The 27661-nt window shown below is 39.7% G+C and overlaps 1 protein-coding gene across 1 annotated transcript in view; it reads right to left on the bottom strand.

Annotated features, from left to right (window-relative positions):
- LOC149280657 (huntingtin-like) overlaps positions 1-27661 on the bottom strand; it is a 170937-nt gene that overhangs the window by 90506 nt on the left and 52770 nt on the right. Inside the window, 9 exon segments of the mRNA XM_089500274.1 lie at positions 2448-2525; positions 7675-7785; positions 9016-9143; positions 9963-10092; positions 11616-11818; positions 16077-16228; positions 24469-24545; positions 24998-25118; positions 27110-27256. Of these exon segments, the coding sequence (XP_089356400.1) occupies positions 2448-2525; positions 7675-7785; positions 9016-9143; positions 9963-10092; positions 11616-11818; positions 16077-16228; positions 24469-24545; positions 24998-25118; positions 27110-27256 (1147 nt within the window).

The following is a 27661-nucleotide window of genomic DNA, read 5'->3' as shown; positions in this document are numbered from 1 at the left end:
CAACAGGATGATTATCTTTTGACACCTTTCTTTCCTCTTATTAGAAAGGGAACAATTTAGATTTCATAAAGCAGCAGTGGCATTAATGTGACAATGATACAGGGTATATTTGCCCTTATTAATTATGAGTTCACTACTGAGAATTAGGTGACATCCTTTGCATGGCAAAGTGTAATTATTTAATGCCTATAATAAGCTGTTTAAAAATCTGGAAATTCTGGAGTCTAATGGACTGGAGTGAGATGCCTTTCCTCATATAAGATCTGCCCCTTGTAGCCAATAAGTGATGGTGGTGTGTCTGTGTGAACATACATATGCAATATTTGCATCTTTCCCTCTGAAAAATCTCAGAACCACTTTTCAAGTCTTACACAACTGCCCACATAACTCAAACCACTCCATATGAAAAAAGTAGCCATTCATGATAGGATGAGAAAAGAGGGCATGCTTCAGGGGCAAGGTGGAGCACTGAACAAATTTCAGTAATGCATTTCCACAACTACAGTACGCCCGCATCATACGTGGGCACATTATATGCTGCTTTCCGCATATGGAAGAAGTGGCGGGGCACACACAGGGCACACATGCCGCCGCCACCCCATGCTGCTGCGAACATGAGCCCCATTACTTGTAATGGGGCTCAAGCATATGCGCTTTTTCTTTTATGTGGGGGGGAGGGCAGAACGGTAAGTAAAATCAGATGGGACACAAGGGACATAGTTAAAGCAGAAAAAAAGCTAACTCCTTCTGAAAATATTAGACCTAACAATCAGGTTCCTCCCATGTCAACAAGGTACTTTACATATTTACATATTACATTTTCATACTCTCAGCCTCTGGAGAAGGCAATGGCAAACTTTCTCTGAACAAATCTTGCCTAAAAAACCACATGATAGGATTGCCTTAGGGTCACCATAAACTGGAAACAACTTGAAAGCACACAACAACAAACAAATGGCCTTAAGGCACACCTTAACATTTTTCAAGCAATGTTAATGTATATCAGCATAAAAAAGATATAAAGAAATCCTGAGACTAACTGAGAAGAAGGCATTTCTAGCATAATCTTTTGTAGACCCCAGTCTACTTCATAAGACTGAGTGAAGTCTTTGTGACAAAAATTTGTGTGTGTGTGTGTATAATATCCAAAGGAGGAGGGAACTGTAATATCCAACATGGGTACAGTGATGGTGTGACAAGTTCAGTTTCAATTATGCTTGTAAAGAATACTTAATGTAACAAAGGTGGGAGACATGTTTTGCTTAAAGCCAAGTTGAACAGGTAAAACATATGAATAGTAGAGGAAGTTATTAGTGTAGTATGGGTGTAGAAGTAATAAAGAATAATAATATTGGAATTTCAGTCTCAGGGTTCTGGTATCTCTCTTTCCCTCAGTACCTCTGCTTTTCAGATGCTTCACAAAAAGTCTTTCAATTTATCTATATTTGAATTGATAATCTTATTACTGTATTACTGTATTATTCTTTATTAGTCTTTGTATTTATGAAATTATGTCTTATATGGTCCTCTAGCCCACCTCCAAATATTTTTGTGTTATTCTGTTATTCTCTAGATTATTACATTGTTCTCTCTCCTCCTCCTCTATTTCCATTGTCACTCCAACCTGCTCAGTCTTTTTAATTAATTATTTTTAAATCTTCTTTAATTAAATTGTCATATAATAATATGCATTCCTTATTATATTGTCAGTTTTGCTAAACTGATTTCTTGAGCTGCTTCTTAAACTCTTCTCACATTAACTCACTCTTTTATTCCACCTTTTAGAAATGTTTCCTTCCTTTCTTTTCCCTCGGACCACTTTCACTCACTGATCAACTGTCCATTCTCCATTCTCTCAATTATATATGCAGGATTTAATGCAAGGAAGATCAGGCAACCCAGCACTGAAATGAATGTCTAATTTTAGATCTAAATAATCAGTAGCTTCTTCTTTTTTCTTCAGTTAAAAGTTAGTGGTGGGGCTGGTGCCACCCCCTCTCTGGGCAGCTGCAGAAAACACGGTGGTGGTAGCTCTTTCAACCCCACAGCTCCGTCCATGATTGTCTTTAAACTGTAAACTTTGAGCAGTCACCTGGACTGTATTTATATAATTTTCTAATTCTTGTACTTGAATGTAAAAACCACAAGAGACATTTCCTTTAGTTCACTAAACCAGAGGAATGGCTCTCTTTATAAGCTGCTTCAGTGAAAAATGAAGAAAGAAAAGTGCTTAGGTTCATAGGAAGGTCTGCAACTGACTAGGAAAGACCGTGTGACTGGCCCCACACATGTACTTATAGAATTTTAAATGTTATAGGAACATTACTGAATGAATTTGCTGAAATAGTCTTGTAATGAGTAAAGAGCACTTTGAACAAAAATCAGCTTTACTGGAAAGAAAAGTAAATAAATAAAAAGATGAAAGAAAAACAAAATGTTTTTATCACCTGCTGTACACATAAGGTTGCCATCATTGGTTCTCTGGTGAAACAGGATTTTAGATAACCCAAAATTTCTTCCACAAACTAAAAACAGAAACACAATTGTCACTTAACCACAAGGGGCCATTTAACCAAACTTGTTATATGTACACTCCTATACAAACACACACACACACACACACCCCAATCATAAGATATCAGGTATCAGAATAGTAATATGCACATCACTAGCAGAGGGGTTATTAATATAAGTATTTACAAATTAACTAATTACAGTATGTATGTATCCTGTGAGAAATAATGTGATAATACTGTAAAGAATTCTTTTAAAGATTTCTTTAAAAAACAAGAATGGGCATCTTCAGAAGATTCTGTCACTCAGGAGGCACAGTGGGCTGCATCCCCCACCACACTGCTAAATCTGAACTGCAATTACACTGCCAACTTTTGGCAACAAACTGAGAAAATCTCTTTTAAAGAAAATATTTCCTGCTTGATTTAAAGGCTTTTAGCAGTTTGCAATGAAATGCGGAATGTCAAGGAAATGTAAAAATGCCCAAAATAGGCTGCATGGGCTGTTTGTTGCTCACTTTGGCTTTAAAATTATGTATTTTTAAAGGTTTAATGGCAACATATCCAAAAACTATAGGTGTAATTCTGACAGATTAAGCAGTGTTTTTTTCACCTTCACATTGATCCATCCAATAGTAATTCCTAATACAGTTGCCCCTCCATTTTTGTGAGCGATCTGTTCCAGACTCCCCCACAAAAACGAAAAATCACCAATATTCAAGCCCCAATGGCTTGAAATGGCAGTAGGTGCCCCATTTTGTCCCCCTCCGTTTGCCACTTGCAAACAGGTGAGGGATGCAAACTCCAAGACCATGAAAATGGAGGGGCGACTGTACAACTCAGGGGTAGGCAACCTTTTTGAGCTGGGGGCCGGGTTGCTGTCCCTCAGACAACTGGGGGGCCGAAGCAGGGGGTGGAGCTTCCACCCTCTGGAGGCGGAGCCTCATGCCAGGGGTGGAGCTTCCACCCTCCAGGGGCGGAGCCACACACAAGGGGCGGGGCTTCCGCCAAAGTCCTGGAGGAGGAGGAGGGGTGTGCTGACTGATATAATCATCATCATCATCATCATCATCATCACCACTATCATTGTTAAAGCAGACCTTTCAGCAATAAATGCATCGAAAATACACAGAAATGCACTTTGGAAAGTCACACTGTCTCACCTTCAGAAATAATAAAAAAACTGAAATAAAATAAAAAAGCAATAATAAAAATAATGAAATGAAATAAAAAGCAGTAATAAAATACTGAAATAAAATAAAAAGCAATAATAAACATAATGAAATAAAATAAAAAGCAGGAATAAAATAGTGAAATAAAATAAAAAGCAATAATAAAATACTGAAATAAATTAAAAAGCAATGATAAAAATAATGAAATAAAAAAAGCAATAATAAATTACTGGATAAAATTAAAAAGCAATAATAAAATAATGAAATAAAATAAAAAGCAGTAATAAAAATACTGAAATAAAATAAAAAAGCAATAATATAATACTGAAATAAAATAAAAAAGCAATAATAAAAATACTGAAATAAAATAAAAAGCAAGAATAAAATACTGAAATAAAATAAAAAAGAAATAAAAATACTGAAATAAAATAAAAAAGCAATAATAAAATACTGGATAAAATTAAAAAGCAATAATAAAATAATGAAATAAAATAAAAAAGCAGTAATAAAAATACTGAAATAAAATAAAAAAGCAATAATATAATACTGAAATAAAATAAAAAAGCAATAATATAAATACTGAAATAAAATAAAAAGCAAGAATAAAATACTGAAATAAAATAAAAAAGAAATAAAAATACTGAAATAAAATAAAGCAATAATAAAATACTGGATAAAATTAAAAAGCAATACTAAAATAATGAAATAAAATAAAAAAGCAATAATAAAAATACTGAAATAAAATAAGAAGCAAGAAAAAATTACTGAAATAAAATAAGAAGCAAGAATAAAATACTGAAATAAAATAAGAAGCAAGAATAAAATACTGAAATAAAATAAGAAGCAAGAATAAAATACTGAAATAAAATTAAAAAGCAATAATAAAATAATTAAATAAAATAAAAAGAAATAATAAAAATACTGAAATAAAATAAGAAGCAATAATAAAATACTGAAATAAAAAAAAACAAAAATAAGTATTGTATATTTTAAAAAATTAATAAAAAAAACCCCAAGGCAGACCTGAAAAGTCTCACCTTTCCAATTCCTCCTCCTCCGCTTTCTCATTCTCATCCTCCTCCTCCTTTTCATCCTCCTTCTCCTCCGCTTTCTCATCCTCCTCCTCTTGCTCCTTCCCGGTCTGAGCGGAGCCTAGGCCCCAGGCAGGTCAGGGGGGGAAAGCCAGCGAGGCTGCTGGCTTCTCTCTCGGCCTCAGTGGAGCCTAAGCCCCAGGCAGGCCGGGGGGGAGGGGGGGAAGCCAGTGGCGCCGCTGGCTTCTCCCTCGGCCTGAACGGAGCCAGGGCCCCATCCAGGCCGAGAGGGAAGCCAGCGGCGCCGCTGGCTTCTCCCTCGGCCTGAACGGAGCCAGGGCCCCATCCAGGCCGGGGGGGAAAGCCAGCGGCCCCGCTGGCTTCTCCCTCGGCCTGAACGGAGCCAGGGCCCCATCCAGGCCGGGGGGGAAAGCCAGCGGCCCCGCTGGCTTCTCCCTCGGCCTGAACGGAGCCAGGGCCCCATCCAGGCCGGGGGGGAAAGCCAGCGGCCCCGCTGGCTTCTCCCTCGGCCTGAACGGAGCCAGGGCCCCATCCAGGCCGGGGGGGAAAGCCAGCGGCCCCGCTGGCTTCTCCCTCGGCCTGAACGGAGCCAGGGCCCCATCCAGGCCGAGAGGGAAGCCAGCGGCCCCGCTGGCTTCTCCCTCGGCCTGAGTGGAGCCTAAGCCCCAGGCAGGCCGGGGGGGAAAGCCAGCGGCCCCGCTGGCTTCTCCCTCGGCCTGAACGGAGCCAGGGCCCCATCCAGGCCGAGAGGGAAGCCAGCGGCGACGCCGGCTTCTCCCTCGGCCTGAGTGGAGCCTAAGCCCCAGGCAGGCCGGGGGGGAAAGCCAGCGGCCCCGCTGGCTTCTCCCTCGGCCTGAACGGAGCCAGGGCCCCATCCAGGCCGAGAGGGAAGCCAGCGGCGACGCCGGCTTCTCCCTCGGCCTGAGTGGAGCCTAGGCCCCATCCAGGCTGAGAGGGAAGCCAGCAGCAGCGGGGAGGCGGGGAAGGTGGCGCGGCCACGCGCAGGAGGCACCGCCTCCACCTTCGCCTCTTCCGCCCCAGACCTCGCTGCCCTCCTCTTCCTTCGCCTCGTCCGCACGGCCATGCGTGGTGGAGGAGGATGGCAGCGAGGCACCCGCGGGCGCCCGGAGCAGCGCCCAAGCTGCGGCGGGGCGGCAATCGGCGGCGGCAATCGGCGGCAGGACCAGGCTGGGGCCGGTCCCGCTGCCTTGGCGGGCTGATTTCGGCGGCAATTTCGGCGGCATTAGGGACCGGGGGCCGGCGGAAAGGCGCCCGCGGGCCGGATCCGGCCCACGGGCCGGAGGTTGCCGACCCCTGGTACAACTCTTTTCCCAAGTGTCAGTACTGATTTGTCACAAAGCACACAGGGGCTACTTCTAGAAAATGTGAGTGCAAAGTAATGAGTCCAAGCTCACTATGCAGGCCCTTTGTCCAGAACCAAATGAAAGCAGCTTACAAATACTTTGATTCAATCAAAATTAATGTGGTACCAGTGCACATGCAAAACTGAATCCTGATCAAAATTCTTCCCCCATGTACTGTATGGCACACTTTCTGCATGCATGGGAGTCTCCAACTAACTTATCGCCCTAAACAGCATGATGTGCTTCTTAATTAACCATATTCAAAAGCAGAAGACTCTTGTGCTTCACCCAGGGTGCCCAGATGTCCCAACCACAAAGGAGGACAAGGAACCACAAAATGTAGGATATTAACAAATAAAAGCTAAAATCACTAAATGAAGGACATTTTGAAATTCCTCCTGAACATTAAGTTGTAATGTAGAAAATATCATGTAAAAAAGGGCATCTGGTCACCCTGGCCTCACCCCAAGGACTCAACAGTGAGGCAGCGGGTGAAGATGGGGTGACAGACTGTCAAGCTAGTGAGAGTGCCAAGCTAGTGAGGCAGAGGGCCAATAAAGCATGACAGTTTCTGAACAGCAAAGTACAGAGCTAACAGCATCTGCCATAGAAGAAAGAAGGAAGGAAAATGAAGGCCTATGGAGGTTGTAAGTTGGAATGTTTGAGAACCAAACAGTCATTAATTAGAGAACAGCTGTGTGCTGACAATAGACATAAATTCCTGCACATCCCAGGGAACCTGTTGCTCACACAGCTCGATCTGGTAGACTCAACATTTCTGACTCCTGTTCCTGGTTCATGTTATCTGATAACCTCAGACCTTGCTCCCGTTACTGACTATGCTTTTGGATCTCCCTTTTGGACTATCATTTCGATTTATTGCTTGACTGTGTTTGATTTGAACTGCTCTGACTACATTGCTACATCATCTTTGCTGCCAGCTACACATCCTTTCAGGATTCTCCCATGGTCTGTTGGACCTGGACTCATGATGGCACAAAACAGGACATAATGGGAACAGGGAAGTGTTGAAATTTATGGCTTGTTGTATGTCAACACACACTGTTCCCTGATTTGGTTCTTAAAAAATCTGTAGCCCTTCCTTCTCCTTTCTTCTTTCTGCCACAGTATGTGCTGTTCACTTTGAGTCTTGGTACTCAGACTCAAACTGCCATGCTTTCTTGGCATTCTGGTTCAGTTGCTTGGCATTCTCACTATCTTGACCCTCTGCCTCATCATGATCCTCTGCCTCACTATCTGAGTCTAAATCCTGGGTGTGTGTGTGTGTGTGTGTGTGTGTGTGTGTGTGTGTGATGCACAACAGACCTTGCTGTTAAACAGAAATGTCAAAGGCTGTCAGATATTGCTAACACTCAGGACAGAAGTCCAAGTCTTGAAATCTATTTTTCATTACTAATGAACATAGTTAAGAATTACTTAGACCAAACATACAAACCACTCCAAGAACACTCTGAAACTAGAAAGAGACTTACAAGGTTAATGATTTAATACTTGCTTCTCTAGTTGATTCATAAAGACATTTAAAGGCATTTATAAACAATCATGAACCCACTTTTCCAATGTCCTGAAGAGTTGCCAGCTCTAAAATCTGAGACAGAACATCCAAAGCAGATCGCAGGAATGCACCAAACTTTTCATTGCTGTTCTGGAGATCCAGTGTAACCTTACCCCAAAATGAATAAGTAAACAAATATTGAGAGTATAATCATAATAGAGTACATCAAACCAATAAAACTGTAATCCTATGACTTCTCATTTGGGAGCAATTTAAACTGAAAAACTTATTTTGGAACAGACATGAATAAAAGCACAATAAAAAATCAACCTGCTACAAAGAAATTAAGCAGATGAACCAATAAAAAAGTATTTACTTAATGTCTTTGCATTCACTGCTATTAAAGGAATAAAAGTTAAGATTCAAAGAGGGGAGATAGTGGCATCCTATAGAATTTTAGAACTTGGGAATCATAAGCCCAAGAAATATTGAAGCACAGGATTTCAAGATACAAAGACTCCTACACCTTTAGGAGAAACCTATGAAGAAAATAATAAACCACTGCTGTCAACTATGCTAAACCATGTCCACAAGTATAAAAGCTTTTCTCAAAGATATGAAGAAGCCAAAAGGAAACTGCACAAATAATTTGAATTAATTATCCATATCTACTACAAAGGGAGGAAAGCACAACAAGCTCAGGGTAGCTCAGGGTGTAAGATCCTCTAGTGTGATGGGCTTTGCATGACATCCTTCCCTCTGTTTATGGCAATCACTGTCCTCTGGCAGGAAAAGGTGTTCCAATGTCTAAGAGAGTACAGTATTACAAGAATGGTAGAAAGCCTTGGTTTTCCTTTTATGTAGGCTAAATATGACTTTTTACTCCATTGTACTCTAGTCTTCAAATAAGTAGATCTAGGATGGCATACAATTTTTGTTCCATGTCACTGTTATAATGAATATTATTATTTACTAGTGTTTTTCCTGGGAAAAACCTTTGTACTTTACAATTAAGTTTGGAAATACTGTGTTAGAATTCATTTTTTTGTATTCAAATTAAGATTCTTTCATTTAGACTTTCCGTATATCATATTTCTGTAGATTAACAAGTATACAATTATAGAAAATGAGCTAACTATGTGGAGCACAAAACTGCAAAACTTATAATAAAAAACTTATAAAGCAAAAAGAATAAGATTTACAATATGAATAAATGGACTAATGTCAAAGCACACACATAAAGGCCTAAAACGAAAGGCTTGTCCCATCTAAAGTAGAATCATTAAAGCAACTGAAACATGATAAGTCAAATAATCACTGACTCAGTGTGTTCACTCTAGCTAGAACTAGCAATAGGACTGAAGCCCAGGTTTTGATCAAAACACAGAAAGAAAATACCTTATAGTTGGCATGAGTAGCTTTCAAAACATCATATAACTTCAGATATGAAGGAAGATGATAGAAGTTGCCCAGTGATGATGATTTACTTGCAGGAGCAGGACCTGAAGCATCAGTTTGCCTAGGGGCTTGAAACAGGGAAAATATATTTTAATAGTGTTAACCTCCTAGAGCAAATTGTTAGAGAGGCTAGAATCTGTCATGCAGACTGGTATCTGTCATGGGTATATCCCATAATCATAACTGTAGATGACCACCAAGAGAAAAACAAGGAATGCACTATGCCATCGTCTAAGGTTAGGCAAGCTTTCTGCTCAGACGCTAGGTGAAGAAGTGCAGCCAGCCTGTGTCTGGGTAGAGCACATGGCCTTGTAACAGAAGGTGAGAAACTACAGGGTGAGACATGGTCCCTGAATGGCTAGAAACAGAATTTTAGGAAACCCTGGTCTCTTGGGCCAACAAGGTCCCACCAGTATGATCACTGCTCTCTCCTAAATAATGTTCTTTAGGATTAGGAGATTAGAGGTATAGCCTGAGAGGTCAAAGAATTTCTACGCTATTTTAAGCCTCTGTTGAGTACAAATGGAGCCATGAAAAGAACCTGTTTAGTTCTGTTGTTGGCATATATGCGAACAGGGGAAAGCGACATGCAGGAAATAAAAGAGGCAGGCAGGCAAGGTGGAGGAGCAAAGAGAATATGACCTGCCCTGGGATAGGATAATAGAAAATAATGATATGTGGAGCTAGCGATCTAATCTTAAAACCATCAACTGAGAAGTCATGTGATCCCTGGGGAACAGGAGGAGTTAAACCATCAATGGATGCTTTCTTTTCTGCTGATAGAGAATAATCCATAACAATTACTCAAAACAGACTAATTTATTAAAGGGAACTAAAAATATTAATTAAATGTTCACTGTAAAGGTGGACAGAAGCTTCCTTCCTACCTGGGCTGTTTTCACTTGTCTTTTTGGGGCTCATTGGTACAGAGGTCTGTTCAGCAATCTCTTTTTCTTTTCCTTTGCGTCCTTTCAATGGACTCAAAGAAGGTGGATTTGTCAGAGATGGTAATGTTGCCTGTAAAAAAATCAGTCATATTGTAACTGCAGTAAAACCTCCACATTAACAAAATCCTTTTAAGAAAATAAAGATGAGTAAATAATCAGTAATCTTGCTAACACTGCAGCCTGAGTATTACACCAGGAATAGCTCAAATTTTAACATAAAATAAAATGAGAAAAGGTAAATCCTAGCATCCAAGTGAGATGTTTAAAAAGCTTTCTAAAATGTATTTAATCCTTTGTGTCAGTAGAATGCTAGCACTTACCTTATAAAAGAACTGATGAAACACCTATTCTCCATTTGACTAAATTTTTTTATTTAAAAAAAATGACATTGATGTAACCACATTAAGTAGAATTAAGTAAAACATTACAATGTGTTTAATGTTCGTTTTATGATAAACCACAAAATATATGAGTGTCACTTAAGAACCACCATTTATTTATTTATACACCATGTTATTTATACCTCATCCTTCTCCTGGGATAAGAGCCAAAATGGAGAAGTTTAAAACAAGTACACTCATCACTCCATCTTTGCGGATTTGATATTTGCAGATTTGATTATTCACGGATTTGATTCTTATGTTCTCTCTAGGAATATCTAGGTCCTCCAGTGCAACTCTATGGTCAACTTTAACTACTGTAAAAGTTGCACTGAACGACCTAGAAATTCCTAGAGAAAATACTCTACTGGGCATTTGCAGTTCTATGGACAGTGTTTGTCAGATGTTGATTACAGAGTAGCACTGGAGGACCTAGAGATTCCTAGAGAGGTGTCCTCTCAGGTAAAAACATGGTGTTTTTGTTATTTGCGGTTCTTCCATATTCACAGGGGTCAACCCTAGTGAATATGGAAGGACAAATGTATAAATTAAAATCATATTTTAAAAAGTTATAAAAGAGTTGAACAACAATACCATTTATTTTTAAAAACATGGTTAAAACAGTTAAAACAAATTAAAACATAATTACTAATACTTTACTAAAAGTAAAATACAACACACCACTTCACACACACTACTGCTATATAATTTAAGACTCGAAAGCTTGTTTTAATAAAAAGGTCTTCACTCGCTGGCAGCAAGGGAACGGGGGGGGGGGGCAATCAGACCTCCCATAGAAGGGTGTTCCACAGATTGGGAACAGCCATAGTGATAGCTCTACCCTGTGTCCTCACCAAACATGCTGTGAAGGTGGTGGGACTGAGAGAAGGCCATCTCCAACAGATCATAAAGCTCACACTGATTTTTACAGTATTCCACATGGTCTGGATCCAAGTCATGAAGGTCAAACCCAGCACTTTGAATTGTGCCTGGAAACCAACTGGCTTTTTTCAGTGAAAGCTTATATCAAATAAGATCTGTTAGTTTTTAAGCCTTGATCAGATTCTTTGTTGTTGCTTCAACAGACTAATACAGCTACCTCTTCCCCACCAGAACAATGGCCACTTTTCAAGGTCTCAGTTGATCCTAAATGATTTTATGCCGGTAATAGCTTTAAAATACTGTTAGCAATATAACAAAAAAGACATTATACCTTTATTGTTGGGCCAGGAACAACATCATCCAATACATGAGCACAAATATTAATGACCTTTAGCAAGTGGGAGAACATTTGCTCTATCAAAACAACAATAGTCCTGTCTGCTAGAGCTGGCCATGGCTCCTCCTGTTTAGTAGCACCAGCATTAGTGTCATCTTCATTAGTCCAAGGGTTTTTCAAAGATTTTGAAGCACTAGCTGAAATCACATAAAGGGAAAATTACAAACCAAGTAAAATTCTTCTGGTGTCTGAGAAGATAATGCAGCTCAGCCAACCAGCTCTGGCCCATTTTGACTTGGATGCGACAATCGATACAGTCCCAATGGATGCAACACTGGCTCTTGCTTGTCCAATAATAATAGAACCGTTACTGTTTGTGCAGCCCAAAGATGTGGACAAGATCCCAGGAGACTCAGGGCAGCTTACAACAGTTAAAACAAGCATAGCATACCAAAGTTATAAAGCAAATAAACCATTGTAAAATTCAAACAAGTTAAATTAAAATGACAACAATAACAATAAGCAAAAGACCAGCACATTATACAAGGCCTGTTTCCCCTAAAATCAATTTTCAATGGCCTGCCATAATAAAAACTATGTAATCTACATGTGGAAAGTCAACAAGGAGGGTGACAGTCTCGTCTCTGGGAAGAGAGTTCTGGAATCTAGGAGCAGCCATTAGAAGGCTCTCTCATGTTCCCACCTGTGAGGGTGTGGGACAGAAAGCAGAGCTTTTCCAAATCACAGACAGGTTATTATGTAAAAACATGGTTCATCAAATTACCTGACACCTGGTGGTGCAGTGGTTAAATGCCTGTACTGCAGCCACTCACTCACAAACCATAAAATTGTGAGTTCAATACCTGCGAAAGGGCTCAAGCTCGACTCAAGCTTGCATCCTTCCGAGATCACTAAAATGAGTACCCAGATTGTTGGGGGCAATTAGTTTATACTTTGTAAACTGCTTAGGGAGTGTTTAAGTGCACTGATTAGCGATATAGAAATGTACTTACTATTGCTATTGCTATAAGGCTTTACAGATCATCATCAGCACTACAAATGCTGCCTGGAAATGGATGAGCAGCCAGCAAAGCTCTTGCAACAAATAAGCCGTGTGCTGCCTTTATTGTTGTCTGTCTTCAAGTCACTTCCGACTTATGGTGACCCTAAGGCAACCCTATCATGGGATTTTCTTGGCAAGATTTGTTCAGAGAAGGTTTCCCATTGTCTTCCCCTGAGGCTGATAGCATGTGACTTGCTTGAGGTCATAAAGTTGGTTTCATGGGCAAGCTGGGAATCAAACCCTGGTCTCAGAGTTATAGTCCAACACTCAAACCATTATGCCACACTGACTCATGTGCACCCTTTAGCCAGCCCAATTAACAATCTGGCTGCAGCTCTTTAGACCAGCTGAATTTTCAGAACACTCTTCAAAGGATTGCTATAACGCACATAGCATGTTATAGCAATTCAACTGAGACATAATTAAGGCACTGTGGTCAGCTCTGATGTCTCAAAGAATGGTGGTAGCTAGTGCATAAAGCTTAACTCCTGACCAGCACTGAGACAGGGACATTGGCTCTTACCTGTGATGTGTCCATTTCCAGTAGGTAAGAGCTCCAAATCCTTTGTTTGGGTTATGTTCCTCCCACTCACTCCAGATAGGCAGGAAGTAAAAAGAGAGACCCTCTGGTGCCCCCATGGGGGTGGAACTAACCCCAGAAGGCCAGTCTTGACCTGCCTATCACTCCAGTAGGATGTGTTTGCTGTTGCTCTGCAACTTCTTCACTATAGCCACTCCAGTTCTTTTCCTTCTCTTACTGCCTTAACTCCTGGCCACCACTGAGACCTAAGCTTCCAGGCTCAGAGATGAAACCAGGAGAACATTAAAGCAGGGGACCTGTATTCTTAAAGCTAACTCCCTATTCCCTAATCTGCCTTTCAACTGACTTGGAGCAACTCTGTCTTATCTGCATCACTTTTCAATTTCTTCACCCCATCCAATCTGTTACAGATGACAGGCACTGGTTTAGAGTTCAAAATTCTTAGATTGTTTTGAATGGAGTAATAGAGTTGAGTGTCATCTGCATAATGATGGCACTGAACCCCAATAGTCCAGACTACCACTCCCAGCATTTTTGTGTACATGTCATACTCACACAGGATAGAACATAAGCCCCAAGGACAACACAGGCCAAATGCCGAATGGTTAAACATGAGTTTCCTAGCATTACTGGTTCCACCACTTTGGAAAGGAATGGAACCACTGTAAAATAGAGCCCTCACGTTCCATCCCATAAAGGCAGTCCAGAAGGATATCATGATCGATAATATTGAAACCTGCTAAGAGGTCAAGCAAAAAGAACACAATTCCCAAGTTCAGTTGGCAGCATAGGTCATCCACCAAGGAGACCAAAGCTGCCTTTGTCACATAACTAGATCTGAAACCAGATTGAAATGGATCTCAATAATCCACCTCATCCAGAAACCCCTGGAGCTGGGAGATCACCAAACATTCTAGTACCTTATCCAAAAATGGAATGTAGGAGATTGGTCAATAATTATCCAGAATGGTGGGACTGAGGGAGGGTTTATTCAGGAATGGTTTTATTTAGGCACACTGGAACTCTGCCTTGTTTTAGGAAGGCACTGACCACTCCCTCTAATCTCTCAGAAAGTTCCCCTCTGACTTTTTTATTAAGTCAGGAAGTGAATCTCACTTCTCCAAGAACCTTGTCCACATCCGTAGGTTGCACAAACTGAAACATATCTATCGTCACTAGACAAGAACAATCTAGTTACATCTCCTGGATGTGTATCATTTGTAGTACCCAAATCAAAGCAGATCTGAGCGATTTTATCTGCAAAGCGCTGGGCAAGTTGTTTAGAGTGAGCTGTCAAATGGTCTGGATTCTCCTCTTGTGGGCTCACATTTAAAAAAAAACCACTGACTGTTCAATACAGCTCTGCTTACTAGCTCTTTCCAGATGCAATGGAAGCAGAAATTTGTCTTAGCTCCCTTTAAGATTCTGGTCTAAGGAGAAGCTGGTGAGAGCTCTCAGAACTTTGTGGCTGTGATATTCTGCCTCAGTGGAAATCTAGAGTGGTGTACAACTTGACATTTTTCATATAGAGAAACAGAGTACCCTGGCTATGTTTGTGTTAGATGTGAGGTGTGAGAGCCCAAAGCAATTGGTATTCCCTAACTTCAACAATCTGAGGAAACATGGGAATATATCAAAGACCTATCCATTACTTCACCTTCTGAAACAAAGCCCAAGTAGTGCATCTCAACAGGGGCTGATTCATCTACTGACAACTATTCCTGAACCCTCTTCATGGTAAGAATTGGAGATATTAGGATGTCTGGGATTTCTGACTGTGCTAGAGGAGTAAAAATTCTAAAACAAACAAAACAAAACAGGCTTCATTTATATACCGCTTCATACTGCCTAAGCAGTGTCTAAGCCGTTTACAACAGTAAGCTAATTTGCCCCCAACAATCTGGGTACTCATTTTAGCAACCTCAGAAGGATGCAAGCCTGAGTCAAGCTTGAGCCCTTTTGCTGGTCTTGAACTCGCAACCCTGTGGTTTTGAGTGAGTGGCTGTAGTACAGGCATTTAACCACTGCGCCACCAGGGCTCATTCATAAATATGTAGAAAACATGTTGTACCACCATCAGTATCAGAGAAACATGGTTGGTTACAGAAGTGATTAAAACTATCATCAGTACACCCGGAGTACTGATGTATTTTCCTATTTTCCCTCAATTGCTTGTTCTTAAATTTTCACTTGTACATCTTCAAGAGTTGCCCTTATCAACTCTGGATCTCAGATGAGGTTACAAATAAAAAATTAAACAAAATCCCAACAAAACCAACTATTGAAAATAATAAAACATCTTAAAAAAACATTTACTCTAAAAGACAGTAAAGATACAAAACTGAGATTTCATCCATCATTTTGTCAAAGACAGTTAACATAGCCGCAAGGAAGAAATAAAGATTTAACCACAACATGCAATATCATATCTATATTGTCTAAATAACATCTATTTACATTAACCCAATTAATTAGTCCCAATTAATCGTATCAGTGCTATATTCGACAATTTTGGGCCTGAACAGACAGGCCAAAATAAAGCTAGTTCGGGTCACTTTGGACGTATGCTATTTAAATGATGCACGTGTCCTAAGATGCCAGAAGCTGTGCCAAAACCACACTCCAGCCTTAAGGACTGGAGCACAGCTTTGGCACAGCTTCTGGCTTCTTAAGATGCACGTGTCATTAAAAAAGTGACCCGAAGCAGCTTTATTTTGGTCTGTCTGTTCAGGCCCATAGTCTTCAGAGCACTGATCTATACGAGACATTACAAGGAATAAAGGGAACACAAAACAAGAAATAAATAAAACTGTAATACTAACAGAAAAATTGCTGGTGGCTTTTATCTTACCTGCAAGCAAATTTCCCGCCAATATCAAAGCATCTTGATGGGCTGACAGGTCTAGTGGAAGCCAAGCTGATGAAAGAAGGGACAGAACCAGCCCTGCCATTCCAATAGTAGTATTCTTTTGAGACTCTTCTGTAGAACCCAGCAGTGAAAAGCTGGAAGATGAATTATGAATAGTTAACTGCAATAAGAAAAAAGTAGAAGTGATAATGTAACATAATATACCTCATGTTCGTTTCTGGGCATGTTTCAAAGTGCTAGTTATGATCTATGGCTCAAAACACACAAGCCAACTAAAGCAGTTTCCGGCCACTTTGGGTGTGGCATTTATGTACATGATGCATGCCCCCTGGCCAATACAGCTTGGAACTGCAATGGCAGTCTGCTTTGGGTACAGACCGTGCAGTCGTTGTGATCCCGGCCCAATTGTGGCTAGAGGCCACTCTTTAATGACCATCTGAAAGACCATATCTCCCCATAAGAATCTTCCATTCTTACAATCTACAAAGTAAAGTTTTCTCTTGATCCTGCCACCATCATAAGCACACATGGTAAAAGCATGAAAGAGAGACTTCTCAGTGGCTGCTACCACCCTTTGAAGCTCCCTTCCACAAGAGGTTAAACTGACCCCCCTCCTTTCACAGGTAGACTAAGATTGTTTAAAGCAGGCTGTTAATGTATAAGCAGGGAGGTTTCTGAGTGAGATGTGTTTTTTATTTATTTTTAACCTTTTACATTTTTAAATGATATTATATTGTTAGTGTATTCAAGACAAGCTGAAAATTAATCACAAAAATACAAAAATACTAGTCTTCACCAAAAGGTATAAAAAACATACATGGCGAATTGATAGGCAGCCTATAGAACAAGTGAAGTCCTTCAAATATTTAGGACTAAATTTTTCCTCAACTGGATTTTGGAGTTGTCATTTTGAAAATACAAAAGCAACTGCTATTAATGCAGCCAACTCTCTATTAAGATTCTACTGGAGCAGAGGTGGTAAACAATTTCCTCTAGCCATCAAAATTTATGAGGCTAAAGTTATAGCTCAGATGCGTTATGGGGCTGAAATATGGGGGCCTAAGATAAAATCTAACTTGGAAACGGGCAACTTTAGGTCTGCCCAAAGGAAAACTGAGACCTCTATCATTTGGATGGAAGGGGGACTCCATACTGTACAGGCTATAACTCAGGTTCAAGCCATTAAATACTGGCTAAAAACTAATGGGATAGGAACAGTCCTTGTATTGATTGCTTTCAAAGAAATGTTGAAATCTTAAAACAAAACACTTCTATCTTGGAATCAAGAAATGTTACAACTTATTGATTCATATGGGCTCTCAAAGGACTTGTTGTGCTCTTTAAATTATGATAGAGCTGTAAAATATATGAAGTCCCATATTTTGAATCATGACTTTCAGTTAGATTGTACCTCTGTTGGTCTATCAAAATGTGCCCCTTGGTATGCCAAACTCCCTTTCCAAACAAGTTACCCACAATATCTAAATAATATAGTTAATTTTAAACAGAGATATGCCTTCACAGCCCTACATTGTCAGTCAATGACCATAGCTGTGGTGCTAGGGCGTTATCAAAGGACCATCTGGGAAGGAAGAGTTTGCCCATGTGGCTCCAACTCAGCTGAAGATCTAAGTCATTATTTATTAGAGTGCCCATTTTATAAAGATATAAAAATGCTTTATACAAAGACTTAAGGTTGGTATCAAACAACTCCGACTCATATCTGATCACTCTTTTATTAGGGGATACCGAAACAAGTATTTCTGAGAAGGTAGCCTGTTTTGCCTTTAAAGCATCAATTATAAGGAGGAAGCTCTGTAAAGACAATGGCTGGGTTACAGGATAGTTTTGAAACCCAATTATTCTTGAATATCCTCAGCTCTGCAAACTAATGCTATATAGCTTTAGTGTAGCTGGCCCCTTGTCCCTTTTTAGATTTATCTAAGCCCTCATATTGTTGGTGTTTTTTTAGAGACAATTTTAAACTCTGTAATGTAATGTATATTTTACAATGAATTTGTTGTTTATATTTTATGTTTTATATGAATTACTTTTAATAATGGTGTACACAATACAAAATAAACTTATTTACTACTACTACTACTACTTGTTAATGTATTGGTTTTTAATTGGGTTTTTTTAAATGGGTTTTTTAAACTTACTTTCTTTGGAAGCCACCTTGGGTCCTGCTTTGGGAGAAAGGCAGCACACAAATAAAATAAAATAAAAGCTAATGCTAAAGAGTTACATACCTACCAAGTTTAAAAAAAAAACATTTAGGGAAATAAGCTTTATTTTCACATAAAAGATCCCCTTTGTCATCATTATTGTACAAAATAGGCACTCTTGCACCCATACTGCACCATGTTAAGCAATGCAGTGCCTTGAGAGCAAAATGTGTAACTTCCATTTAGCCGTCCTATATTCATACCAGGATGATCCTCTCACACTGACCATAGTCTACTAGGAAGAATTAAAGAACTTTGTCACACCCTATGCTTTCATGTTAGCAGATTAAAAGGATGATAATCTGGTTCCATGTATCAACCCTAATATGTATTGCATATTGTTCTCTGAGTCTATGTTAAAATATCGAAATGCCAAATGTATTATTTTCAGCTTTAGTCCACTCTCAAGCTACAGAGAATGGGACCTTTTTGCTACAAATTCTTGTTCTATATCCTTCTCAGAAGACAATCAGGAGGCAGAATAATTTGAAAATTACAGTAGTCCTTCATAGTAAGGTTCCATGTCTCCCACAGCAGAAAGAGAAAAGAAGGAACTATAAAGCAAAATAGCTGACATACTAATGTGGCAGATATCAGACTGGAAAACAACAAAGAAAAAGGAGCAAAACTAACAGGAAAAAAAATCTAGAAAGAAGGATTCCAGGAGTCCTTATTATCTGTTTTCCAAACCACTGACCACTGACCAGAAAACAGTGGGAGAAAACTAGCTACCCACTCCACAAAATAACAGAAATTGATGAGGGTTTTAAAAAACAAAAACAAAAGAAAACAAAAATCTTGTTTTCCTAACTGAAGCAAGAGGCTAATGTTTATTATTCTGGGATAAAGAATAGCAACATTTTTGTAAAAGCTAGTCTGGATCACATTTCCTTATTAGAGAAGAACCCTCCACTCAATTCACCAACCATGTGCAGAGTCTGCTGACCATAAAACATCTATCTTGGAAGGTCAGTTAAATAGATACAGATGTTCATAAAGATGCTCTGCCAATCATACCTAAAGAGGAGTTACATCATGCCATGGTAACAGCACCATGCCATTATTTCTCAGATATCCTCTGAAAATCAGCCTCATTTGGTGCGCCATACTAGTATAGTATTATTTTATTTTATTTATGGTATTTATACCCCGCCCTTCAGCCCTACTTTACTTTACTTTACTTTAAGTGTCAGATCTCTTCACCTCTCAAACCATCCTTCTCCTGTTGTTATGAGAGGCTGAAAACTTAATAACAACTTAAATGATTGTCTGACTACAGGATTTAAATTTGTGCATAAAAAACATAATCAAAGAGCAGAAGTATCTTGTCCAGAATACCAAGGGGAAAATATGAACAATCTGAAGTTCAATGAGCTGTACCTGAACTAGGTCTGATCTGTGCCACTTTCACAAACTTGAAACCTGGTTGATTTTGAGGATTTGGAAATGAGAAGAACAACTTTTGTGCACTCTGTAGACTCTAGACTATGGTCTGAGATAAGAGGTACCTGACCTAGATTACTGAGACTTTAATTTGTTACAGTCACTTTGGGAATGCCAAAATGACCTCCCATCTAGCTAAATCTGCTGCCTTCTATTGTAGTAGTTTTCAAAGAGATGGTCATGTTAGCTGGTCACAGCATAAAAAGGAAAATAGGGTAAAAGAAGGAATCTAGCAGCATCTTTAACACTAACTTGCTTATTTTAGCATGGTTTTTGTGGATTATCAATCTAGTTCTTCAAATAGCTGATGAACTATAATGTTAAAGCCATAGGTATTAAAGTATAATTACATAGTTGTGGGATTTATACCAGAATGTAATGTATGAGTGGACAAGATTCAAAAATATCTATTGCCACAGCTCAGTTCCTTCATAAAGCATCACTGTTGAGATCTAGATATGTGGGGATGATTGGTGTTAACTGTAAAGGTGATGAAAAGATCTGACATATGATGTCGGATGTTTAATGTTATTTCTACCTCCCATTTTAATTCTATTTTACTTCCCATGGTAACTATCTTACACATTACTGTTCAATTGTGTAAACATTTTATTCTTACCTGTTTATTTGTATATCTTTTAGTATAGACCGTATATTTTTAGATTTGTATAGTCTGTATATAAGCTGTGCATGTTCAGCCTATTCATACGTATCTATATTATATTGTGGTTTATTGCACTTAGTGCACTACAATAACATTTATATATGTGTGTGTGGCATTGTTGTATTACTATGTTTTGAGTATTTTGAAACGGCCCTCGGGCTATTCAATAAACTTGTTTATGTTTATGTAATAGAATACAGAAAGATGTAAACTGTGACCCTGGCCATAAATCTTAAAAGAGCTGTGAAATGTAGGAGTGAAGGCAAGGAACACCCATAGAAACCCATTGGGGATAGGAGCACACTGTAATCCCTCCTGTTCCCTCATCAAATTTAACTGTAAAAGTAAAAAAAGAGAGATTTAAAAGAAATTGAGAAAACTCAAACAGAATCAGCAAGTTCCTATGAACCTAAGCTTGTACCTGCTTCCAAGCTGCCAGTCAGATGTCCTATGAAAGACTGAAAGGGCTTAAGTCAATCTCCAGCTACCCCATCTCCTGACTATATGAAGATGAAGAATGTCCTGCAGTCTCCATGAACAGAAGCTAATCTGCATAGGGTTAATCAGTGCCCTTCTTGTGAGCATAACACAGGTACAGCGCGCCTTACGCGGCTTGAGCATACATGCTCAAGCCGCGGGGCGCGCGGGGAGGAGCGTCCCATTCAATTGAATGGGTGCACGCGCCCGTTGCGCCCCACACGCCGCCGTGCACGAGCCCCATTGTTTACAATGGGGCTTGAGCATAGGCAGAATTCACCTTACGCGGAGGGATCCGTAACGGATCCCCGCGTAAGGCGAGGGCCCACTGTAATTTTCATTGGTTAACTATGTAACTAGAGAAAGCCATCCTTCCTCCAGGGAAAGAGCAAAGTTTGTCCTACCATCCTTTGGATCAAGAAATGGCTTACAGTCCATAAACTTTGGACCCATTCCTAACACTTGATTCTTCCTAGGAAGTAAGGAAGACTAAATTTGTTTAAATAACAGATAGTGGATTAGATTGTTAAAAAGTCTCCAAGTTATAAGTAGAATCATAGAATCATAGAATCGTAGAGTTGGAAGAGACCACAGGGGCCATCCAGTCCAACCCCCTGCCATGCAGGAAACAACAATCAAAGCATCCCCAACAGATGGCCATCCAGCCTCTGTTTAAAGACCTCTAAGGAAGGAGATTCCACTACACTTCAAGGGAGTTTGTTCCACTGTCAAACAGCCCTTACTGTCAGGAGGTTCCTCCTAATGTTGAGGTGGAATCTCTTTTCCATCCATTGCTCCGGGTCCTAGTCTCTGGAGCAGCAGAAAACAAGCTTGTTCCCTCCTCAATATGACATCCCTTCAAATATTTAAACAGGGCTACCATATCACCTCTTAACCTTCTCTTCTCCAGGCTAAACATCCCCAGCTCCCTAAGTCATTCCTCATAGGGCATGGTTTCCAGACCTTTCACCATTTTAGTCGCTCTCCTTAGGACACGCTCCAGTTTCTCAATGTCCTTTTTTAATTGTGGTGCCCAGAACTGGACACAGTATTCCAGGTGGGGCCTGACCAAAGCAGAATACAGTGGCACTATTACTTCCCTGGATCTAGACACTATACTTCTATTGATGCAGCCTAAAATCGCATTGGCCTTGTTAGCTGCCACATCACACTGTTGACTCATGTTCCAACTTGTGGTCTACTTGGACTCCTAGATCCCTTTCACACGTAGTTTCATTCAGCCAGGTGTCCCCCATCCTATATCTGTGCTTTTCATTTTTCCGCCCTAAGTGCAGTACCTTACATTTCTCCGTGTTGAATTTCATTTTGTTAGCTTTGGCCCAGTTTTCTAGTCTGTTCAGGTCATTTTGAATCTTGATCCTGTCCTCTGGAGTATTAGCTACTCCTAATTTGCTGTCATCTGCAAATTTGATAAGTATGCCCCCAATTTTGTCCTCCAAGTCATTGATAAAGATGTTGACTAGAACTGGCCCGAGGACAGAGCCTTGTGGGACCCCACTGGTCACTTGTCTCCAGGATGAAAAGGAGCCATTGTTGAGCACCCTTTGCGTTCGGTCTGTCAACCAATTACAAATCCATGTAACAGTTGCCTTGTCTAGCTCACATTTTACAAGCTTGTTTGCAAGAATATCATGGGGAACTTTGTCAAAGGCCTTACTGAAATCAAGATATACTATATCCACAGCATTCCCTTCATCTAACAAGCTGGTAATTTTATCAAAGAAAGAGATAAGGTTTGTCTGGCATGACTTCTTTCTCTGAAACCCATGTTGACTTTTTGTGATTATGGCATTGCCTTCTAGATGTTCACAGACTCTCTGTTTAATGATCTGCTCCAGAATCTTTCCTGGTATTGATGTCAGACTAACTGGACGATAATTGTTTGGATCCTCTTTTTCCCCCTTTTTGAAGATGGGTACAACGTTTGCCCTTCTCCAGTCTGCTGGGATTTCTCCTGTTTTCCAGGAGTTCTCAAAGATTATTACTAATGGCTCCGATATTACATTTGCCAGTTCTTTTAATACCCTTGGATGTAGTTCATCTGGTCCTGGAGACTTAAATTCATTTAGATTAACAAGGTATTCCTCTACTATCTCTTTACTTATTCTGTACTGAAATTCCCCTAATCTCTCCTCTGCTCCATTATCCTCAGGTTGAGCACTCTTTGCCTTTTCTGAGAAGACTGAGGCAAAGAAGGTGTTGAGTAATTCTGCCTTTTCTTTGCCTCCTGTTAGCATTTTGCCATCTTCTCCACGCAGTGGTCCTACTGTTTCCTTCTTCTTCCTTTTGCTGCGGACATATCCAAAAAAGCCCTTTTTGTTGTTCTTAACCTCTCTAGCAAGCCTGAGCTCATGCTGCGCTTTAGCTTTTCTGACTTTATCTCTACACAGGCTCGCTATTTGTTTGAATTCCTCTTTGGTGATTTCCCCATTTTTCCATTTCTTATACATGTCCCATTTAAAACTTAGCTCAGTTGAGAGTTCTTTAGTCATCCATCCTGGTTTCTTGAGACATCTCCCATTTTTCTTCCTCACTGGAACTGTTTGAAATTGTGCCTTCAGTAAGTAAGGAAGTGACGAATGTTAATTTGTGGGAATGGATGAGTTTTTTTATTCTTTGTTTTGTTTATGTTATAATTTGTATCTGTATGTCTTTGTCTGTTTTTTGTACGAGTTCACCCCCCCCCTCTCTCTCTCTCTCTATCTATCTATCTATCTATCTATCTATCTATATATCAGAGAAATACAATTCATGGGTTTATTTTTTATTTACTAGGCCATCCTACCTTTCAGTATTACAAAATTAGCAATTTTATATAAGAACAAGTACCTCTTTAAACATTTGGGGAAGCTTATTATAATAGTTATTTAATAAACTCGAAATTAATTGGAAACAGAATCCAATAGTATTTTTTCCACCTCAAAGAAGTTTTTTTTTTAATTCTTATAAAATAAAATTCACTCTGCCTAGTAACTGGAGAGCCAGCATGGTGGAGTGGTTTGAGCATAAGACTATGACTCTGGACACCAGGGTTTAAATCCCCACTTGGCTATGGAAACCCACTATGGAAACCCACTTGGGCTATTCATGCTCTCTCAATTTCAGAGGATGTCAGGGTCAGAGCCCCTGTGAACAAATCTTGCCAAGAAAACCCCATTGACAAGTTTGCCTTAAGGTCACCATAAGTTGGGAACTGACTAGAAGGCACACAACAGCAAAGTAACTGAAAATCATTGTTACTTTTGTATTTCTAAATTTTTAAACTTCTTTAAACATTCTGTATGATACTATGAAACTATGTTTTCAAATGCTATAGCTGACATTCTGTTGTTAGACCTTAGCAGACCAGCCGTGTTCAGTCCATTCCTTAATGATGAGTCAACACCTAAGTAAATTCCATTGATTGATTGTATCCATTCTCCAGGTAAAAGCCAGCATGGTGTAGTGATTTGAGAGTTGGACTATGACTCTGGAGACCTGGGTTTGAATCCCCACTGCCCACTTCAGCTAAAACCTTGTATAATTGGAGAAAAAAACATACCCACAGTGCCATCCGACATTCCAAGTGCAAACTGGAAATGACGTAGACAGAAGACATAAAGCTTCACAGCAGCCAAACTGAAAATCCCAAAAGGAAAAAACATTATCAATAACATGAAGAAATATGGAATATGACACAACATTCTCAATCTTTAGTTTTCATTTTAGACTCTGAAATACAAATACAGCGCACCCACGGCTTACGTGAGGGATCCATTCCAGACCCCCCCCCCCCCGGCATAAGCCGAATTCCGCGCATGCTCAAGCCCCATTGGAATGAATGGGGCTTGTGCATGAGGCAGTGCGGCGCCACACGCGCACCATGGGCGCGCACCCATTCATTCCAATGGGACATGCTGCCCCTTGCGCCCCGCACAGCTTCCTACATATGTGTAAAGCCACATATAGTGCGCCCGCGTATGATGCGGTCGCACTGTAGTATATATGGAAGAGGAATTTATCATTTAAAAAACCAATTTATTACTTCAAAACCCAACCACTAAAGCCACTGATACATTTGAAAAACTCACTGTTAGAGATCTTGTTGATGATCTTATAAAGGCATGGGAAACCGCTGAAATAACTCTAGAAAGGTTATTTTCCACTGTTATGTCTGTTGGGCCTTGCAGCACATTACATCCTCTGTAAATTCTAGAACAAATTCAAAGATCCATACATGAACCTCCATAGGAATAAATAAATAAATAATATTTCCTAATATTCAGAAGGAGGGGAGGCACATCTAGTTTGTGATGCAGTATCTTCACCTTCCCATGTACTATCTGGAATTTTCCAGTTCTCAGATTGTACTCTCCTTATGTTCAGAGGCTTGATAATGTTATCATCTTATTCTAGAAAAGGGGTTTTAATTGTGCACCCCACAGTTTCCATGGTGCCACTGGAGGAGGGCTCATCTGTTGTCTTTGCCCTCCTCCAGACCATCAAAGCTCACAGCAGATATATATACAGTGGGCCCTTTGTATATGCGGGGGATCTGTTCCGGACCACCACCACCGCCCAGTATGAGAAAAACTGCAGGACCTCAAATCCCGTTGATTTCAATGGCAGTGCCCCGGGCTTGCCATCCGTGTGAGCTCAAGTCTGTGTATAGCAAGCCCACATATGGGGCGGCCAAAGTATATGTTTTTGAACAATATTTGTAGCCAAAAATTGCAAATACAGATGTATAGTATATCTCCCCATTCTTTTTACTTGGAAGCCAGCTGCTTAGGGAGGAGGAAAGCAATCAAGCTTATGGAAATGTAGTGGGCTGCTTGACAATGTGACTTCTTTGTCAGATAGCTCATGTGAACTCCACAAGTCACATTGTCAAGCAGCCCACTACATTTCCATAAGTTTGATTGCTTTCCTCCTCCCTAAGCAGCTGGCTTCCAATCTTGCAGGGGAAGCAAGAGAGGCTGGAGAGTTGTGGTTGTGGACCAAATGGTGACTAGCTGCAGGCCAAATCTATACAGAATAAGACATGTTAAATCAGTACTGTAAAGCAGAGGTGGACTCATTTCTGGCACTTCCTGAAACAATTCCACGTCCTGGACAAAATAATGTTCTGATCACTTCCAACTACTTTTCAATAAAAATTTTGGTTGCTTTGGAGTGAGGCGAGTCTGGCTACATTCATGAAACTGCATCTATATTTGCAAAGAAAACAAAGGGAAAAATGAAGGTGTATTAGAAAAACCTCCTTCTTTAATCTTTACATATTTTCTGGCTAATGGGATTCCTGAGTCCAGAATCCTTGTAAGAGCCAGTTCTCTAGAACAGTGTGGGGAACCTTTTTTACATCAAGAGGTATGTTTCTTTTAAAGTAATGTTTCTGGGGGAGCCTGCTGACAGCGAGAAGCAAGGCTTGCCTCACTTTCTTTATGTTAGTATATCTCCCCAATTCTATGTAAAGATTAAAGAAGGAGGCTTTTCCTAATACACCTTTATTTTCCCTTTGTTCAGATGATTTATATGACAATACTGAGAAGAATATCCATTTGGATGTAATTTTTGACCCAGCCCTGCTTAACTTCCAGAAATCAAATCTTTATCCTGGATAAGTAGGAGAGAGGACTAGGGAGAGTACAAAGAAAAAGGTGGGTTTCAATAAACCTTAGGTGAGACCAGCTTTATCTACACTTCTTTATATCATGGCGACAATAGTTAACTTCTAAGTCTAAGGACTTTTTCCTTAGAACAGAAACAAGGGGAGGGGGGCTCTTCTTGTTCAGTATCTTCTTCAGATATTGTTTTTGCAAAATGCAACTTGAAATCCTATATCCAATTCTGGGACATAGGACTCATTCATTTTTACTGTTACCTCGCCTTACTTGTGCTCTAGACTGAAAGTTAAAAAGACTAAACAAGCTATAATCAAGCCCAAAGTTCAACTAAAAAAAATTCCTTATTTTTTGAAAAGTTATCCATACCATGAAAAAAATTCTCTACATCTATAAGAAAGTAACTTAATCTCCATCGCAGTACAGCTATTTAATCAATAATCTTAATGAGGTGAAAGCCACAGTATGCAAAATTAAAACTGTTTTTCATAATTCAAAGAAATCAGGTACAGATTAATGTTTAGAATTTTTTTTTGCCTAAAAAATGTGAATCAAAGACCCAACAAACTATAACTCTACCTGGTTATAGTGCTTACTGCAAACTGAGAAGCAGGTTGAGTTTCATGCATTAGCAGCTTTAGGTAGACACTACTTTGGTCCCTTGCTACTGCTACTACTGGATCAGCTTGTCCTTGGTCACAATTATAAAACAGCTTTGGAACAAGCCTGAAATGAAGAGAAAGTCAAGCTATAATACAGCTATAATACACCCCTCTAATGTAGAAGAAAATAGTGCAATTTAGATCATATGCAGTCTCTTCAGTCTTCAAGATACAAATGTACTTGGATTTAATACAATAGATAACCACTAATTTTTAACTTTAATAAGCTTACCAACATTGTGAATCTTCAATATTTTAGATTTCAACTTATACAGTATTACATAACTGTGATCAAAATTTAAACCATGTTCATTAAAATATATATGAACTATAGGGCAAATTAATTCTAGAGCTCTATTACATAATAAACAATAAACAAGCATAGATGAATCACATCTACTCCAGCACTTCTTCAGAAAATCACATTTTTTCAACAAATGACTTTCCTGCTTGGTACCTCCCTAAGCAA

Source organism: Sceloporus occidentalis, unplaced genomic scaffold, assembly GCF_023333645.1.
Source record: "Sceloporus occidentalis isolate IW3139 unplaced genomic scaffold, rSceOcc1.0.p SCAF_150, whole genome shotgun sequence".
NCBI lineage: Eukaryota > Metazoa > Chordata > Lepidosauria > Squamata > Phrynosomatidae > Sceloporus > Sceloporus occidentalis.
The sequence above is the reverse complement of the archived record's forward strand: the minus strand, read 5'-3'. Positions and strand labels throughout refer to the sequence as shown.